This window comes from Pristiophorus japonicus, chromosome 17 (assembly GCF_044704955.1).
Source record: "Pristiophorus japonicus isolate sPriJap1 chromosome 17, sPriJap1.hap1, whole genome shotgun sequence".
NCBI classification, from domain to species: Eukaryota; Metazoa; Chordata; class Chondrichthyes; family Pristiophoridae; genus Pristiophorus; species Pristiophorus japonicus.
Window position 1 is genome coordinate 83,688,380 of NC_091993.1, and position 21,048 is coordinate 83,709,427.

General features: G+C 42.7%; 1 protein-coding gene across 1 annotated transcript in view; it reads left to right on the forward strand.

Annotated features, from left to right (window-relative positions):
- The first annotated feature begins 12,853 nt into the window (after window positions 1–12,853).
- The window catches only part of ppfia4 (PTPRF interacting protein alpha 4), an 846,733-nt gene continuing 838,538 nt past the window's right edge, over window positions 12,854–21,048 (forward strand). The window contains exon 1 of the mRNA XM_070858909.1: window positions 12,854–13,359. Coding sequence (XP_070715010.1) covers window positions 13,120–13,359 — 240 coding nt within the window. The 5' untranslated portion in view covers window positions 12,854–13,119. The remainder of the gene's footprint in view (window positions 13,360–21,048) is intronic.

The following is a 21,048-nucleotide window of genomic DNA, read 5'->3' on the forward strand; positions in this document are numbered from 1 at the left end:
GCAAGTGCATTGACACTCTGGGGCACCATTGACAAAACATCCAGCAGATCGCTGTGCATCTGCAATGACTTTCTTGCAAGATCCTTTAATTTGGGCTCATCATCAGAGTGCTGCTGAGCATCACTCAGGCGCACGCTTACCCTCCGGGGAGCTGACCCCCTGATCTCCCCATATCCGCTGCAGGCCACTGGGTCCTGGAGCAACACTCACATCCATCTCCCTTATCATGCCTTCTGCCAAAAAGCTGCTGGCCCCGCTCTCTGAGGACGCTGGATCCTCTGTCATGTCCAGAGAGGTGTCTGCCACTTCCTCGTCCTCTCCACCGTCACCCAATGGAAGGCTGATGTGCAGACCCCGGCCGTCTGTGTCATCATCTGAAAGCATAAAGCCAGAGAAGAGTGGTTACCTGCATGGAAGGGGGCTAGGACTGGGAAAGGTGTTCGCAAATACCAGTCTCATGGACAGTGGTGAAGGATTGTGGTGTCAGGGCTAAGTGGCCTGCTAGAGGCTGCAAAGGAACTCAGCATACCGTCACTGTCCCGAGGGGGCTCGGCCTCACCCACCGCCACCGCACCCACTTGTGCGCCCATCAGGGTCGATACGCAGTGCTCCACCCGAGTGCACCTCAGAGTTCCCTGCTCCACTCTGAATCTGGTATGTTCTGATCTGTGCGAGCTTGGCCTGTATGATTAAAGAGAACATCAGAGTTAGTGCCCTTCTATCCGTCTGTCCGACAGGCCTTACATAGTTCAGAACATGCTAGTGTATGAGTCTTTAAAGGTCGATGTAACTTCCATTAGCTGTGAGTACTTGGTATAGAAACATGGAAAATAGGTGCAGGAGTAGGCCATTCGGCCCTTCGAGCCTGCACCGCCATTCAACAAGATCATGGCTGATCACTCCCTCAGCACCCCCCTCCCGCTTTCTCTTACGATTCCCCCAACCGTAAGGGCCATATCTAACTCCCTCTTGAATATATCCAATGAACTGGCATCAACAACTCTCTGCGGCAGGGAATTCCACAGGTTAACAACTCTCTGAGTGAAGAAGTTTCTCCTCATCTCAGTCCTAAATGGCCTACCCCTTATCCTAAGACTATGTCCCCTGGTTCTGGACTTCCCCAACATCGGGAACATTCTTCCCGCATCTAACCTGTCCAGTCCCGTCAGAATCTTATATGTTTCTATGAGATCCTCTCGCATCCTTCTAAACGCCAGTGTATAAAGGCCCAGTTGATCCAGTTTCTCCATATATGACAGCCCAGCCATCCCTGGAATCAGTCTGGTGAACCTTCGTTGCACACCCTCAATAGCAAGAACGTCCTTCCTCAGACTAGGAGACCAAAATTGAACACAATATTCCAGGTGAGTCCTCACTAAGGCCCTGTACATCTGCATTAAGACCTCCCTGCTCCTATATTCAAATCCCCTAGCTATGAAGGCCAACATACCATTTGCCTTCTTTACCGCCTGCTGTACCTGCGTGCCCCCTTTCAGTGACTGATGAACCATGACACCCAGGTCTCATTGCAGCTCCCCTTTTCCTAATCTGCCGCCATTCAGATAATATTCTGCTTTCGTGTTTTTGCCCCCAAAATGGATAACCTCACATTTATCCACATTATACTGCATCTGCCATGCATTTGCCCACTCACTAACCTGTCCAAGTCACCCTGCAGCCTCTTCGCGTCCTCCTCACAGCTCACACCGCCACCCAGTTTAGTGTCATCCACAAACTTGGAGATATTACACTCTATTCCTTCATCTAAATCGTTAATGTATATTGTAAAGAGCTATGGTCGCAGCACTGAGCCCTGCGGCACTCCACTAGTCACTGCCTGCCATTCTGAAAAGGACCCGTTTATCCCGACTCTCTGCTTCCTGTCTGCCAACCAGTTCTCTATCCATGCCAGTACATTACCCCCAATACCATGCGCTTTGATTTTGCACACCAATCTCTTGTGCGGGACCTTGTCAAAAGCCTTTTGAAAGTCCAAATACACCACATCCACTGGCACTCCCTTGTCCATTTTGCTGGTCACATCCTCAAAAAATTCCAGAAGATTTGTCAATCATGATTTCCCTTTCATAAATCCATGCTGACTTGATCCGATCCTGTCACTGCTTTCCAAATGCGCTGCTATTTCATCCTTAATTTTCCCCACTACTGATGTCAGGCTAACCGGTCTATAATTACCCATTTTCTCTCTCCCTCCTTTTTTAAAAAGTGGTGTTACATTAGCTACCCTCCAATCCATAGGAACTGATCCAGAGTCGATAGACTGTTGGAAAATGATCACCAATGCATCCACTATTTCGAGGGCCACTTCCTTAAGTACTCTGGGATGCAGACTATCAGGCCCCGCGGATTTATTGGCCTTTAATCCCATCAATTTCCTGCCTAATAAAGATATATTTCAGTTCCTCCTCACTAGACCCACTGTCCTCTAGTACATTCGGAAGGTTATTTGTATCTTCCTTTGTGAAGACAGAACTGAAGTATTGGTTCAATTGGTCTGCCATTTCTTTGTTCCCCATTATAAATTCACCTGAATCCGACTGCAAGGGACCTACGTTTGTCTTTACTAATCTCTTTCTCTTCACATATTTATAGAAGCTTTTGCAGTCAGTTTTTATGTTCCCTGCAAGCTTCCTCTTGTACTCTATTTTCCCCCTCTTAATTAAACCTTTAGTCCTCCTCTGTTGAATTCTAAATTTCTTCCAGTCCTCAAGTTTGTTGCTTTTTTTAGTCAATTTATATGCATCTTCCTTGGTTTTAACACTGTCCTTAATTTCCCTTGTTAGCCATGGTTGAGCCACCTTCCCAGTTTTATTTTTTACTCCAGACAGGGATGTATAATTGCTGAAATTCATCCATGTGATCTTTAAATGTTTTCCATTGCTTATCCACCGTCAACCCTTTAAGTATCCTCTGCCAATCTATTCTAGCCAATTCACACCTCATACCTTCGAAGTTACCTTTCCTTAAATTCAGGACCCTAGTTTCCGAATTAACTTTGTCGCTCTCCATCTTAATGAGAAATTCTACCATATTATGGTCACTTTTCCCCAAGGGGCCTCGCACAACAAGATTGCCAATTAGTCCCTTCTCATTACACATCACCCAGTCCAGGATGGCCAGCTCCCTGGTTGGTTCCTCGACATATTGGTCTAGAAAACCATCCCTAATACACTCCAGGAAATCCTCCTCCACTGCATTGCTACCAGTTAGGTTAGCCCAATCAATATGTAGATTAAAGTCGCCCATGATTACTGCTGTACCTTTATTGCACACATCCCTTATTTCTTGTTTGATGCTGTCCCCAACCTCACTACTACTATTTGGTGGTCTATACAAAGCTTGAATGGGGCAGCGAGGATCCAACAGTTACTGTGAGGATAGTGTCTTCCAGATGCAAATGAAAACTCAGAAGGTAACAAAATGAGGGGTGGGTCTCCACAACAGACTAGGAAGGTTAACAGCGCATGCAGGCCCTTGGAGTGGGTGAGGCTGCAAATGCGAACCTTGCATCTGGCCTCACCCACGTAGAGCATAGGGTCAGCCACATTCACATTGAGGAGAGACTGCACATTGAACTCAGAGCATAGCATGCTCAGGTTACTGAAAATATACTCACCCTCAACAACAGAGTCATGTCTATCCACTTCTGCCGACATTGGGTCGCTGTCCTGAGCACAGTGTCAGTCGCAGACACCATTTCAGTGACCCTCCCGCCAGAGCCTTTGAGTTTTTGGGCCTGTGGCCTCCTTCCAGCTTCCGTGCTGAGTAATTCTTGACGCCTCTCCAGTGCATCAAGCACTGCATTGAGAGCGGCGTCGGAGAAACGGTGAGTGCGCTGGCGAGCTGCTGCTGCATATGCCATCTTCACCCTGTGAGTGAGTGAGTGCGTAGGAAGCAAATATACGCTCGAGGTGGTGCTGCGACCAATCACCGCCTCAACTGAATCCAGGTGGCGGCAGTATGTCTATGGTGCAGTTACAAATGATGATTGCCGCCTGGATGTTGCTGCCTCACTTGCCGCCCCACTTACCACCGCTTACCGCCTCTAGAGTGGAGTGCAATGCCTGATTTGATGCTGCAATCCCCTTTTCAGGCAGCAAAACTGAATTTTGCAGTTCGAGGCGGCAACCGCTGCCTGGCGTTAAAATCTCCATTCAGACAGTGACACCGGCTCAAAAATAGTGCCACCGAATTTCGACCCCTTGGATTTTGAATTGAAAGCTAGAAAGGTTTGTCCCCGCATCCTGTGAGAATTTCAGAGTTTCTTTGTTTCCCAAAAAATGTTTACAGAAACTGGAGATTGAATTCTCAAAGTTTTTATTTCAGGCAAATGGTGAGTTTATTGAAACACATCGTCAATTTTGCTTTTCTGTTATGATATCCACACAGACAAACAACTTTGAGAGATAACACGTGTGAACAGGAAGGCTGTTTTCATGATTTCTTTGTTGATGGTTAGAATAGAAAACAAACAAGATTTTTTTATTAAGAATGGGTGGGGGGGGCAAAATTGCGCTCCTTTGCGCCTCCCTGTTAGCACTTCCAGGGGGGCGATAACGGGGTGCCAATGGGTTTGCAACTGGGTGCGGCGAGATCAGCGACTCCCGCTAAATTCGGCAGGAGTTTTGCGGCGGCGGTATGACGATGTGTCCCAATCACGTGCGCCCGGAAATCGCAGCGCACCGGTAGAACCCCAGGTGTCAAATTCCCTCTCGCTCCCAGCTTGTGCGCCTGCCGTTAACAACGACAGGTAAAGGAGGCGGCTTTCAGTCGCATGTCGGCCGGAGGGGCACTATTTAAAGGCGTCAACATCCGATTTAGTTTTAGTTGCCCAACAATGCTGCCTTGTTACTTTCACATAGGCAAACAGGCCGTTTGACCGATTTGAGCGCTATGAGGTCTGGATCCGCATGGTCTCTCTGGGAGTCCACCATCCTCTGCAGAGTGGAAATGATGGGCTCCATGGTGTGTGCAAAGCTCTGTGCAATGTTGGAGGCGGACTCCTCCACATTCCTTACAATTGCCGAGAGACTCTTGGGCACCCTTGCCATTGTACCTATCATTCCGGAATGCATGGCGATCACCCTTCTTGTGTATGCCTCCCCATCGAAGTCCTCATCTGAGTGCTGTGCAGCAGAACTCACGTGCAAACTTGCCCTCCGGGGAGCTGGCTCTCAAGGTACCCTTTCCCCTTGGCCTTGCTGCAGCCCATTCGTCCCCAGTATATCACCCAGTGCAGACCCCTCTAGTAAACTTGCCCCTAAAGATCACATAGTGCCAGTATCTGAGATGATGACTGTGGGTGAGAGATGCAGTGACGCAATGCTTTGCTCCTCTTCCTCTTCCTCTTCCTCACTCTCAGTGATGGGCTCAGGGACAAGCTGGTCATCTGGTTGCTGATCATCTGAATGCACAAAGGCACAAGACTCGTGTTCAGGTGAGGCAGGGGAGCAGAAATGGAGCAAGGAATGCAGACATTATTAGGAGCTGGAAAGTGATAAAGACTTGTGGCATGAGGGGGAAGTGGGATGAAAAAAGGAGGGGATGAAGACACCATTATTGTTCCCAACAGGGTCGACAGCGCCCACTACCTGCTGCCTAATGAATCATAGCACTCGCTCCTCAAGGTCTGAGAGTTACTGAAGACGCGCATCACCACCACCTGCTGCGCCCTCCTATTGTGGGTCATCTTGGCCTGCTAAAGAAACTAATATGTGTGAGTCAGAGTGCAGCTATGTGTTTGGGAGATATGCTTGCCATTGTTGAATAGCTGTGATTGTAGGCAAGGTGTGAGATGTGGATGTGAGTTTGAGTAGGTGCAGATGTTTGGTGGTGGAGTGGTGGGGTGTGATGCTTTGTGCAATATGCACAGACTGAGATTCAGTTGCTGGTATGTAGGACCTGTTGAAGCATGTTCTCACCTTGAACACCCAACTGAGGTCATTGAATTTCCTCTGGCACTGTGTCAGGCAGTATTGCACCATACTATTGACCGAGACCTCCTGGTCCACTTCCCTCCACATTGCCCTGAAGACCTGGGGCAATGACCTCCTTCCAGTGGCCGGGAACAGCATTGCCCTCCTTCGTTTCACTTCCATCACCAATGCCTCCTATGCCACGTGAAACGATGATCTCTCTCCCTGGGAGTCGGATCAGCCATTGCTATTAGGGGTTTCAGTTGGTTGCATGTTGCCTTCAGAGCCAGCAATGCTGAAAATGAGCATCTGCACAATGCTACAACCTCCCCTTTAAGAGCTGGAATTAGCCCGTGTGAAGGATTATTGCTGAGTGCATTGCACCTGAAATCCATTATTGTTCTGCTGGTAACACCTCTGTTGCACCCTACTGAGGTAATTCAAACTTGTTTTAGCATGCCACTTCCTTCCTGGGGCGCTAACACCCAATTTAGTAGAAGTTCAAAATCATTAGCTCCTGGCACTAAAATTTCAAAATTTCAAAAGTTAGTGCCCCGAATTTCTCCCCCAGGATTTTGTATTTAGTTAATCATCTCTTTTTGGTTGCATATATGCAGTTTAATAAATGTGTCTCTCTTGAAACATTTTTATAGTTTAAGGAATTTGTTTATGCAGTTTCTGAGTTTTATAGAAAACTTATGAACTTTTAAGCATTTTATGAGGTAATTGTTCTTTTATGAAAATTTGTGTTTAATGAAAGTCAGAAGACTTGCCAATAATGCATTAAATTTCTCCTGGTTGACGCTGGGAATGCATATCAGGAAACTGTGCATTTCACGCCTGTGATTTTCTGTCCGTTAATTATAAGAAGCAGAAAATTTTCATTTGTATGTTTTAAGGCAGCAACATAAAGACAGTAACTGGCTGATGAAGAGGAAAGTGGCTGTGGGCATATCTGAGGGTGGAAAGGGCTGTGGAGGGTCAGGAAGGAGGCAGATAGGCAGCAACTTGTAAAGGTTTGAGTCTTGATCTCAGGATTTGCCCCAGTAGTCCCAGACCAAGGTCTAAAAATCGTGGCTGCCTCTTCGCCACCAGACAGGTGTCCAAAATTCAAAATCCATCGCCTTGTCTTCTGTTACCTTCAATGCTGGTAAGTCTATTAGATATGTTTATGGGTTTTCAAATTTCAAACCAATAAAAATGTACATAATTAAGAGTTTTGCTTCTGGCAACTGTCTGTGGGGCATGGAAGAGTATCCAAATGCCTATAGGGTATGAAATATGTTGATTGGATCTAATGTCTCATTCATTAAGAAGCACAATCAAAAGCTGCCACTTGTGAAAAACACAGTTCCTTATTTTCACTATTGTTAAAACATTTGCTATTTTTTTATTTTAAAAATCCATTCAGTAAGAAGTAACCAATGATAACGAGAAACCACCAAAAAAGCAACCAATCAAATCTCCCATTTTTTTCATATTATTTTCAGCAGTGAGTTTGTTCCTCACTCATCCCACTATGTATCTGTAATCATAATATTTTTAACATAATAAACTCATTCAAAAATTTAAACTTTACCCCTAAAGTTACTTACCCTACTCAACCTATTTTACAAATCCCCTTCAACAACTTTCCCCTCAAAGGATCCCCCTCGCCCAGTGGCCTTAGGCTTTATTCCTGGGGCTTGGATCCTAAGTTTAGAACCCCAATGTTATGGACATTTGCAACCCAAGTGCTGTTTGGTGGCCTCATTGTCTCTCAGAATCCCCCACTCTCAGGTTCAAAATTTTGAAGCAGACACTAGCCCTCCTGTCAATAGGCATCATCAAAAAGAACCAGGGGCTGTTGCTGCAAGGGATCCTTATCTAGCCCAGAGATGGTGGCCTGGAATTTGCGATCGGAGCTTGCTGCCCGTGTACGCCTCCGAAGTGCAACAAAGCTCCACACTTACCTGCTGCCACCGGAGCTTCGAACTCTTGCACTCTTGGGCCTACAGGCATACACCTGTGTAAAGGCCCACGGATCCCAGGGGCACAGGCAGTTTGCAAGCATCCCTGGGATCACATGGGCCAGGCCAACCAATCACAAAGGGGGATTCCTATTATGCTTATGGAGATTCCATTTATGTACGGAATCCCCATAAGCATAATAGAAATCACCTAAAAATACAATTTCACAACACTGAAATAAAATAAATGATCACAGCTTCAAAATTAATTGAAATACCCTTTAATTAAACATTTAAAATTAAAATGTAAATTTTTTAAAAATAAATATAAACATTTTTAACCAGGACAAAATTGATCTAAACTCATTTTAAATGTAAGTGAATGTTTAAATCATTTTTAAAAAGTTATTTAAACTCTTAGGTTGGTGAAAGAAAGCCTTGCCCCTGCTCTTACCAACTCTGCGCCAGCGAAAGTGAATTTCCAGTGCATGAGTACGATCTGTCAAGGAGGAACTTGACAGATCGCAAGTTCTGGGTTTTCGCGCATGTGCATCGCATGTGGAAACCCAGAACTTGCAGGTCACTTGGGCCCCGTAAAATCTGGGCCGGTATTTTTAAACATTCCTGTAGTGATCGCTTACTCTGCAGCAGCCGTGGGAACTTTCTCTTTCTTCTCACAGGGATTATGTGTTAAAAGTATCTCCAAGTGTAGTGTCAAATAGAAAAATTAAACAAATTAACCTGAACTAGGAAGCAAAATAACAATGATTTAAAAACAGACAATGCAATTTAAAAAAGAATTGTAAAACAAACAGCAAAAATTAAGTGAGACAAAAGTATATGTAAACAAAAGAATAATAACATCAAAGAATCTGGAAAATAACATTTAAAGTAAAATAAAAATAAGAAAGACAAAATAGTTTTGAAAGACTTGGATTAAAAAAATATTTCTCCATGGGTTACAACATTGGGACCAACTAGTGTTATTATAAAATAAAAAAATAGTTGTCGAATGCCATGTACCAATTTATAATGTGTGGCATGTACTGTGGCAAGTCCTGTATACAATATCCATTTTCAAAAATAATTTGAACATTGAGATCTATTATTCATACAACAGCAGGATAGGTACAACTGTAATAAACTACTCTGGATCATTCCTGTGAGTTATGTAATCCAATAAAACACAATGAATCATATTGCGGTTTCAACTGATCCACATAAATTATTATAGATATGTCATACAGAGAAGCTATTAATCCAGCAATTACACATTACTGAGTTTATATCACTGTGTAAATGGCACATAATTCATACACAGCATAGTTGTGAGAAAATCATGCGCTTTTTCTTACAGGTGACAGAAACACAGTAATCGCCTGGAAATGATACAAAACGTCATATACTTTCAGGGTGCTAATGACCTACAATATATATAAAAAACTTCAGCACATTTTTAAAACACTAGTGGATCTTCTAAGGTGATACTCACCAACTTATATGGAAAGGGCTCTTACCTGTCTCCAGTGATATCTGTGGATGCTACACAGCATGTTGCAGTTATAAGTACAGCTCAGGTTTAGGCTGAGATCCTTGAATTTTTTGTGCCTCTTCCTGAGTTACATATGACCTGATATTGTAGCACATACCTTGTTCCTTGTTGCTTTTCCCAGAAATGCTTTTTAAAAAGCAAAAGATTATTGTAATTTAATAAAGAAATTTGCCCGCATTTATCGCAGTTGCTAAAATAAATAAATCTCCCAAAAAGATCCCTTGGACTCAACTGTCCGCTGAGACTTGCACTGCGCTGAACACAATCATAGTTTGAGAAATTGGGGCTCGAAGTTGCAGGGGACAGTGACAATGGACTGGGGATCCAGGGATGGGGGCTTGGGGAGACAGGGATACTGGGAAGTGGGCGGTTAGAGCTTGGGCTGATAGGAGAGAGGAAGATTGGGGGTTAGGAGGGCGGGGGGAGCAGGGTTTGGAGCTTGGGCTCGAGAGGGTGGGGGTGGGGGGTGTGGGTTGGGAAATAAAGAGAGACTATGAAATGGGGTGGGTGTGGTGCCTAGAATTTCCTGCAGAGCCGGGAGCAACAGCAACAACGTGGTGAGTGGAAGAGACTTCCATTCCGACCTCTCTGTCTGGGGCCTCCTACACTGTTCCAATGAAGCTCAATGTAAGCTCGAGGAACAGCACCTCATCTTTTGATTCGGCACTTTACAGCCTTCCGGACTCGACATTGAGTTCAACAATTTCAGATCATAACCTCTGCCACCATTTTTCAGATGGCAGTAGTTGATGATTCTGCCATTCCTATTTACACATCCTCTAGACCCATTTTTTGTTTATTTACTTGTCCCATTACTATCTCCTTTTGCCTTACACCATCATCCATTTAATCTCTCCAGCCTTCCACCCGATCACAGACCTTCCCTTTAATATTTTCCTCCCCTCCTTCCTTTCCTTGCCTCTGTACTTGTTTAAAACCTGTTACATCTCTAATTTTTTTTCCAGTTCTGAAACATTAACTGTTTCTTTTTCCACAGATGCTGCCTGACTTGCTGAATATTTCCAGCATTTTCGTTTTTATTTTGTATTTATGAACCCTAGTTCTGGTCTTTCCCACAAGTGAAACCATCTTTGCTATGTCTACTCTACCAAACCCATTCATAATCTTAAAGAGCTCTATCAAGTCACCCCTCAGTCTTCTCTTTCCTGAAAGGTATAACCTCTCAGTTGTGGTATCATCCTTGTTTAAAAAAATTCATTAATGGGATGTGGGCGTTGCTGGCAAGGCCAGCATTTATTGCCGATCCCTGAGCCACCTTCTTGAGCCATTGCAAACCATATGGTGATGGTACTCCCACAGTGAACTCAGGTCGGGAGTTCCAGGATTTTGACCCAGCGACAATGAAGGAACGGCGATATGTTTCCAAGTCAGGATGGTGTGTGACTTGGAGGGGAACTTGCAGGTGATGGTGCTCCCATGCACCTGCTGCCCGTGTCCTTCTAGGTGGCAGAGGTCATGGGTTTGGAAGGTGCTGCCGAAGAAGCCTTGGCGACTTGCTGCAGTGTATCTTATAGATGGTACACACTGCAGCCACGTTGCGCCAGTGGTGGAGGGTGTGAATGTTTAATGTGGTGGATGGGGTGCCAATTGAGCGGGCTGCTTTGTCCTGGATGGTGTCGAGCTCTTGAGTGTTGTTGGAGTTGCTTATCCAGGCAAGTGGACAGTATTCCATCACGAAAGCTTTTTGGAACCATCTCCAGTGCCTCTGTATGATTTTTATATTATGGAGACCAGGACTGTTCACAGTACTCCAAGTGTGGTCTAACCAATGTTCTATATAAGTTTAACATAACTTCACTGCTTTTCAATTATATCCCTTAGAAATGAACTGCATTACTTTGTTTTTTTTATAGCCTTATAATCCTGCGTGTTACTTCAGTAATTTGTGTATCTGTACCCGCAGATCCCTTTGCTCCTCTGCCCAATTTAGACACTTATTTTCCAAGGAGTATATAATCTCCTTATTCTTCCTACCAAAATGTACGATCTCACCTTATCTATATTGAAGTTTATTTTCCAATTACATGCCCATTCTGCAAGTTTATTGATGTATTCCTGTATTTTGTTGCAATCCGCTGCATTAACAATGCCCTCCAATTTGGTGTCACCTACAGATTTTGACATTTTACTTGTGATTCCCCAGTCCAAATTGCCACTCTGAGTAACTACCTTTAACCCCTACTCTCTGTTTCCTGTTTTGTAACCAGCTTGCTATCAATTCTGCTATTTGTCCCTGAAGTTCTTGTATAACAGCTGCTGGTGCGAAACCCGAGCAAAGATGTTCAACTACAAAGGACCCAACTGCATAAGGTAAATGCAGTAACATTTGCAGACTTCACGTGATCAATTCTCTCCATAACCCCAGAGTTGGAAACCATACCCAGACTTGTTCTTGATATTTCCAGACGTCCGGTGGTTGTGAAAGGCGCTGTATAAATGTCAGTCTTTCTTTCTTTACGAACACTTTGTACGTGTTTGTGCCTCTTCAATGAGTAAGACAAATTTAAACAAATGGAGATGTGTTCACTTTTAAAACAAGGTATACTTTTAAACCCAAATAACTAAGTGGCTCTTTCACTCCTTAAAAAAAATACAACTGCTGAGAATTCACCATGCACTAGCCAGGTTTGAGGCATTCCGCGACCGATGGGCACAGGGTATAGAATGTATTGCAGACACCAATTACAATATTATAGTAATTGGTGTTCATTTTCTGTTGCTTACCAAGCATATTATTTAATTGGATGGTTTGTGTTTATTTATTACATTAATGGTGCCCTGCACACTTGCCCCATTGATTTTATGTTTCAATTTAGTGACACTGGGGCAACTTCATGTCACCCATGCATGCCAGCCGTGGCTCAATAGGTAGTACCCTTGCCTGTGAGTCAGAGGGTTGTGGGTTTAAGTCCCACTCCAGAGACCCGAACACAAAAAACTAGGCTGACACTCCAGTGCAGTACTGTCGGAGGTGCTGTTTTTCGGATGAAATGTTAAACTGAGTCCCGTCTGCTCTCCCAGGTGGACGTAAAAGATTGTGTGGCACTAGTTCAAAGAAGAGCAAAGGAATTATCCCCTGTGTCCTGGCCAATATTTATCCCTCAATCAACAGCTGTAAAACAAAACAGATTATCTGACCGTTATCACATTGCTGTTTGTGGGAGCTTGCTGCGTGCAAACTGGCTACCGCGTTAACGACATTACAACAGTGACTGCACTTCAAAAAAAAGTACTTGATTCGCTGTAAAGCGCTTTGGGACGTCCGGTGGTCGTGAAAGGCACTAGATAAATACAAGTTGTTGTTGTTATAAATGCAAGTCTTTTTCAAAGTTTCAACCACAGTGGGCGGGGGCAGAAGGAGCAGCCTGGGCATGCGCAGAACGAGGCGGCGATGACGCAGCGGTGAGGAGGAGCGAAGGAGGAGAGCGTGCGCGCAGGCGCGAGGAGCAGCGGTTGGCCGCACGCGCGGGTGGCAGTTGGTGTCGGCAGCGCAGGAAGCGCACGAGAGGCGAGTGCCGGTTTCCCGAGCGACTGAAGGGGCGAGGGCGGCTAAATCCATGACAGAGCCGCCGGGTTGGTTTGTCTGGTGATTTCTTTTACATCTCTAAATAAATAAAGAACCGGTTGTTGGTTTGCGAGCGAGTCGGGGCCGGCGGGGAAGATGATGTGCGAGGTGATGCCGACGATCAGCGAGGATACCCTCCAGCAGCGGGGCTCGCAGAACGGCTCGGAGGACGCCAATTTTGAGCAGCTGATGGTGAACATGCTGGACGAGCGCGACAAGCTGATGGAGACCCTGCGGGAGACGCAGGAAACTTTGTCCCTCACTCAGGACAGGATGCAAGAAGTGGCCCACGAGAGGGATCTGCTGCAGCGCCAGCTGAATTCCGCTTTACCCCAGGTAATGGGCGGCCGGGCCGGTCGGTGCACTGGGGTTGTCTGCATTTATTTCAACAACAAAAAATGAAAGCACCACCGCAATCTTTTAAAATTGCAGAGTTGTGTTACGCAAAAATGTTCGCACGGGGATTGCAACGGGGTGCTGGGATCGCAAGGGGATTCTTTTTGTTATTTGTGCATTGCCTCGTAATTATATACGGTTGAAATGATGTGATGTTGCACCCATTGCAGCACCTAGTCTGTGATCAATATGGGACTGTCAATGTGGGCAATTATCGACAGCGTCCAATATATGAAAGCAGTGACTGCACACCTTTGGTTGAAGCTCATTGCACCTATTTTAGTGAATGGAAGGCGGATTTGGAGGTGAATTTTATATACGAGGACCTGATTTCTGTTTCTGAAAGATGTAGGAAACTCTGGAGGGCGGTTCGACATGTCAATGCACCTGTCTTCAGGTAGATGGGTGAGCGGAGCGGAGCTAACGGTTTTGAAGCTGTTAAATACCTGCCCGCAGTATGTCTGCATGCCACCACCAGGGGGCTGAAGCTTTAACCAAGAACTGATTTATTTGCGAAGACTGCAAATCATTGTTTTTCTTTCCCGTCAAAATTTATGTTTGAGATTTTATAGTTGTGTGTGGAGCTAGCTATTTTAAAAGTCCGACTTGTCTTCACAGATTTTGAAATGGTGTATATGTATTAATACTAAAGTGTTCAAGGGCCATCCTATTGATCATACTGCAGTGTCATATTTATATATTCTGAATTAAATCTCTCCTGTGCAGTTCCAGATAGGGATGTAACTGAATATCTCAAAAGACTGTACAATAACTTATTTTTAATGTTGCTTTAATAAAATTGTGACTTTTTCTTTGATGAAGTTATTTTGTAATGGTTTATTGAAAGGAAAATTTATTAGGATCTCATTTTGACATGGAACACCATGTTCACAATGTGTCCCTGATGGTAGCTTCTACCATATGGAGCAGCAATGACAACTGAGGGGAAAACCTGCAATACAGTGAAACTAATTACACAATACTCTGGCAATAAAGATTTAATATAGAAAATTATAAATGGCTGGGACTATGTTGTCAAGGCTATAGGACATAGATTCCAGATTATATCATCCAAATGCAGAGTCTGTTCAGTGTCTTGCTGGAAAATATGATTTTTCTCTCTTCCCCCATCATTTGATTTTTGTCTTTGAAGCTAGTACGTCTTCTGAAGATGAGCTCAACTGACTCAACGGAAGATGAGCACAAAATAGTCTTTCAGAATATTTATCATGTCCTCCTAGGATTTTCAAGGGAAAACACGAGAAACATGGTTTTCCCCAAACAAAGATACCTCCAAGTAATAATTACTTTGATATAAATAAGATTAAAGTCCTAGTTAGGCTAGATTGACTCAATACAAATAAGTTCCAGGGGTGGATGGTATTTATCCCAGAGTGTTGAGAATATCTTGGGAACAGTTTTGTGTGGCATTGACTAATTATGAGGGAGTCAATGGAAACCGGGGAGATACCAGTAATTTGGAAACGGGCTACCTTTTGTTTGCACTCATTATTTTAATCACTTTATTCTTGAATATTATATTAATTTTTATCCTTTGCATTTAGACAGGTTTCTCATGTTCCTAACACATCACAGTTTCCTACTGCCACAATAGCTTCCAGTTCTGGCATCTTGTTTCTAATGCTTCTCATGTTCACATATATACATCGTATTGTAGATTTGTTTCCACTTGCGTTCCTTAAGTGTCTACCTAATTCTGGTCTCTAGTTCATGTGTTTCTCTTTCAGTATTTATGTCCATACCAACTTGTTGACAGCTTTCTATCTTACGATCTGTTTCATCTTGGATGCTGTTTCCTGTCAGTCTTCTTTCTATCCTCCTTCCCCCCAAACAATCTAGTTTTAATAATTTTCTATTGCTGATTCAATGCTCCTCGGATGTTGGATCATGGATTAAAACATTATTAATTATTCTTCAGCTGTAGTCAGTTTTCTATATAAAATTGTTGCAGTCCATTTATGTCTGGGACATACAGCCTTGATAAGATGCCAAAAACATAAGCAAGGTTGAATGATTTTAGAACTCTTAGCTGAGTTCCTTGATACTACTTATAAATTATTGTCCTGTGTCTGTTCGTGTCACATGCTGTTTTAGGCCTGCTCCCGTGCGTGCAGCTGGTGTTGATGCTGTCTGTATGCTCTAAATGGCTGAAGTATGAGGAAAGGTTCAAGCAGAAGGGAAAAGTCCCTCTGATATAAAATACTTCTGCTTCTCCAAATTACATAATGTTGCACCTCTGAACTGGTATGAAATAATTGGAGGTAAAGTTTATCTTTCTCCCCCAACCTTCTCTGGAGACCCCTGATAGGTCAGGTCTTCCTCCCCTGGCCCCAAGCAGGGAGCTGCTTTGTTGATGGGACTTGTGGGAACATCAATGAGCATTTCAAGTCAGGAAATGTATAGATAGGTGCTCTTCCGTGGCTCACATATCTTCCAACAGGTACCTACGATTGGGAAATGTACTACTGATCAATAATAAACATCTGGCTCAGATGCCTCAAAGCATGGCCTGAAAGTCAGAAAGATGTTCAATATAATTGCTCCAGGAAGCTGAGCGGCGTTTCAAAATGGCAGGTTTCCATTTAGACTGGAGGAGGGGGAGAGCTATAAAATTATAGCTCTATCCTTTAAGGAGATTTTTTTCCATTAACAGTACAGGTTAGAGGGGAAAGAGTACTTATATTTATGCTTCTGCTCCCACTTTATTTCACCTTTTTAATGATTGTGACAAGTTTAACATGAAACCATGCCTATCTAGGAATTTGAGTGCCCATTATATTACGATATGCAAGTCAATGAATATATATATTTTTTTAAATGCACAAAAAAAACAAAGATATGATTAGCAACGTACTCGTTCAACTTCATTTTTAAAGTCTGAGAATTTCACAGGGTATTTATGTTGTGCCTTTAACATCCCAAGGAAGAAGCATCCCAAGGAAGAAGCAATGTAACTGATCAGGAATAGTAGAAAAATTCTGGGATGTGACCAAAGGAACAGACTGATTTTGAGGAGTCTTTTGAAGGCAAGGCAAAGAAATATCGAGTGAAAAAGTTTGTTAAATGCAGTGATTTTGGGAGAAAGTTGCCAAGACCTTGGTAGAGGGTTCAGGTGCAGATCATAGTGGACTGGGTTCAGAAGATTAGAAATAGAGCATGGAGGAATTTAAATGAGACTGAGAATTTTAAAATTGATGGACTGGGGGACAGGGAGCCAATGAAAGTCAGCAAGAACAAGGGTGATATGTTTGTAGCATAGAATACAAGAAGCTGAAATTTCAATGGGTTGGAGTTTATGTTGGGCTGAGCCTTGAAGACTGACGAGAGAATTAACCTTTAGGGAGAAAGACGGGTATTAGGGGTTCAGCAGTTTGGGGTATAAGACTGAGGCAAGGGTCACCATAGCTCCATGCGTAACAATTAGTGACAATTAAAACGGGAGGTAAATTTTATGCACCCAGCCAAACGGTCTATTAAAAGATTAAATTCAATTGTACATCTAAAGCAGAAGGTGGTACGACAAGTACAGCATCAGAAATTGTTTGTGAACTGACTAAGCAGCAAAGGAAAGAACATTGCAGCGTGAAGAGGCAAAGGAAGATGAGATTTGTTTGAATTGTTTAAACTGGAGACTTGACAAAAGAGCAGAATAAAACAGCAGAAAATGCACAGCACTAGAAATAGAGGAAGGAAATATGTTGCCGATGATCAATAAGTGAGAGTCCAGTGGATTCAGCCCAAGATTCAGTATATAATTACTTTGTTAAATCTAATTTTATTCCAAAATTTACGAAGATGAATTAATTAAATTCTTCAGAGCTTTCCAATTGTTAATAAACTACAGAACAGGGAAAAGAAATATGAGGAGAGAGACTAGTACAGTACTGTTACTGAGTGCTATTTAGTGCATTTTCAATGTATGTATCAAATGTACAGTTGCAGCTGTGATGTAAAATGGGAAATTGTTTCTGCTTTTGAACTTGTGGCAGATGCATATAGGTGTAAATTTAAGAACATAAGAACATAAGAATTAGGAACAGGAGTAGGCCATCTAGCCCCTCGAGCCTGCTCTGCCATTCAATAAGATCATGGCTGATCTGGTCGTGGACTCAGCTCCACTTACCCGCCCTCTCCCCATAACCCTTAATTCCCTTATTGGTTAAAAATCTATCTATCTTTGACTTGAAAACATTCAATGAGCTAGCTTCAACTGCTTCCTTGGGCAGAGAATTCCACAGATTCACACCCCTCTGGGAGAAGAAATTCTTTCTCAACTCAGTTTTAAATTGGCTCCTCCGTATTTTGAGGCTGTGCCCCCTAGTTCTAGTCTCCCCTACCAATGGAAACAACCTCTCTGCCTCTATCTTGTCTATCCCTTTCATTATTTTAAATGTTTCTATAAGATCACCCCTCATCCTTCTGAACTCCAAGGAGTAAAGACCCAGTCTACTCAATCTATCTGTAAATGTAGATTCTTTTCCTCAGTCTGGTTCAGTAAAATTACTGAGTCGAATACCTATTGTGCTTTAAACAAAGCAGTCTTTATTTTACCGGCCGGCAAGACTTATCAGACAGAAGATATACTCTCTCGATAGAGCGTACACACTCCCAAGGATAAGTGACGTTACATTGTCAAGGCACGATGGTTATACATTTTTGGCAAAAGATAACAAGATAGGGCTAGAGTGACATCCCAGCTCAGCCCATCTCTTTTGATCCCTCCTTCCCTTCGTCCACTCATAAGCCGACCCAAGCATGGTCCAATTTTAAACAAAGACCTTCTGTCAATGTTTCAGGTTAATAACATGATTTAATAAGACCTTGAGGTTTTTCTGCAAGCTGTGGGTTTTGTTTCAATATGTGTTAGTATTGTAACATTTCGCAGTCTCGAGTCTGAGATGTCATGACTATTCCTCCATGAATTGTTTGTTAGCTTATACTGTCCCTATACAATGCCCACGTTCTCAACTTCAATGTCTCTATACATTTTTAAACATTCACATATCATCATAAGGTAACCCCCTCATTTCTGGAATCAGCATAGTGAATTGTCTCTATACCCCCTCCAGAGCTAGTATATCCTTAAGTAAGGTGACCAAAACTGCACGCAGTACTCCAGGTGCTTTATATTTATATTTTATACTTCAGATGCATTATAAAGCTAATTGCCATAGTTATGAGTTCTGGTGCAGTGGCCTATATATATTTGGGTACATCAAATTCTCTTAAGTGGGTGGCTATGTATTGCGAGAGGAAATGGTGCCATTTCAAGAATTTGCCAGAAGGAGCTGAGTGAACGTACTGCTTTAACAGTCATTCCAGTTGTATCTATTGTAAATTAGTACTTGTGCTGTATAATATGTCTATCTCTGCTTCTGTCAACTAAGTGTAAATGCACTTTCGTAGTTTTAGCATTAATGAGGTGAGTCTACTGTCTGATGTTTTCTGCGTTCCAGATTATCAAGAGGCAGTAGGAATCCTGTGTAAGTGCTAGTTGCTGTTTAAGGTAATTGTTAGCCCTGGTCTATGCGGACTAAGATTTATATTTCCATTTCTAGATGCGCTGAAGGGGAATCTAGTACACTGATAGGAAAATAGTGTCTAAATAACTTACAGTTTTGTTGTTAGCTATCAGATCATTGGATGGAAAGCCCAATATGATGTGGCCAGGTAACTAAGTGAGGAATTCTTGTCTTGCACACGTGCAAGTAGAGAATGATGTAATGGGCTGAGTCTTACTGGGAAAATAAGGGCGTGTTAATGACGCTCACTGTTAATGTGTAAATTAGCCAGCAAGTTCAGGGGATTAAAATATATTGAGAGTTGCGAATCTCCAGAACTTGCTGGTTGATTTACGCCGCAACTGTTTGTGTTTAATTTAGTTCCTTCATCCAAATAGCTCCGGAACCGTTGCTTACCAGTTTCACCCTCTGATGTGATCTGTACTTTGTTCAGACTGAAGTAATAGTTAAAATACAAAAGGATGAACAAGATCAGGATTTCTTGTTTCATTTCTGAAGAGGACTGCGAGTAGCAAAGTTCATTTTCATGTTGACCAGGGTGAAGAATGCCCATATTGGCGAATGCAACACTCTTTTTGGTATTTACTGTCAGCACTGAGCACAAACAAACACAAAGTTACATTTCTTGTGCACTGATTCGTGCCTCTGAAGATCACCCTACCCTGCACAAGTGTGTGCAGCCACTGTTACTTTTCCAGGTGAGACTGCCTGTTGTGGACAGTTTCTGAGCTGAGGATCTGCAGCCAAATAGAACTGGCTTGGAACTTCCAATTGGTTTCTCACGTAGGACACTTGTGTCCTGCCCAACAAAGAGAGAAAAAGATGACTCATTTATTAACTTTATTTTAAGGCATTACTTATGATTCACAGGTAACAACAACCCTTCGGTATCCTTGTAAAGTGGACGTGCTTCATATCTGTGCCTAAATAATGAGTGTCAGCAGACTACTGATTTCGGGAGATTGAATTTTGCTGAGCCTGAATCTGATCCTGTCTGAATCTATCCAGAAAGCTTGGACACCTCAAGTGTATGGAAACTCTTGAGTTGAGAACAGGCCATAAAATTAATGCTAACTTGGGAAAATGTACAACTTTGAGTTTCTAGCTGTTTTAATTTAGGGCGACAGACTAGTGCTAATAAAAACCTCAATGTCTGTACTTGATATGCAAACGTTAATGGACCGGCATTTTATTGTTTATCTGTGACTGAATAATACCTGCATTTGGATGAGTCATTAAACCGAGACTCTGTCTGCTCTCTCAAGTGGACATAAAAGATCCCATGGCACTATTTCGAAGAAGAGCAGGGGAGTTATCCCCAGTGCCCTGGCCAATATTTATCCCTCAAACAATATAACAAAAAAAGCAGATTATCTGGTCATTATCGCATTGCTGTTTGTGTGAGCTTTCTGTGCACGAATTGGCTGCTGCGTTTCCCACATTACAACAGTGACTACACTCCAAAAGTACTTAATTGGCTGTAACACGCTTTAAGATGTCCAGTGGTCGTGAAAGACATTATATAAATCCAAGTCTTTCTTCTTTCTAAGGTGTCTGTTGCCTTTGAAATGGATTACAGTTAAATAATTCTAATTGCTGCAGCAAAACTATATGTGCTAATTGTTATACTGAGTATATGCCAAATCTTTTATCACTGCATTTATGTGAGAATGGTAAGAAAGCAAATTAAAAATGTACAGTAAGTTTTGGTGTTAAAATGCATGTTTAAAAGAAAACTCCATGAAGTCAAACCTTTGGAAAGATGTCACTGCATGCTTGGATCAGTTCATTATCTGTGTGCTGTGATTATAAAAATAAATTATTTTAAAACAAAATTGATCAGAACTGTTTTTTCTATGTTCATTTAATCGAATTCATTGGGAAAACTAGCTACGGAATTCAAATTGACCCTATTTATAACTGTTGGCTGCTATATTCTTGCACATAATGGGTCATTTGTGAATTAAGTGGTTTTACTGTGTATAGCATCCAAGAGCAGTTGAATTATTTCTTTACTGGTTGGGTTTGGAATTGAATTGTGCCAGTAACTTGAAAGTGCCAATTACATGTTTACCTTCATCTGTTT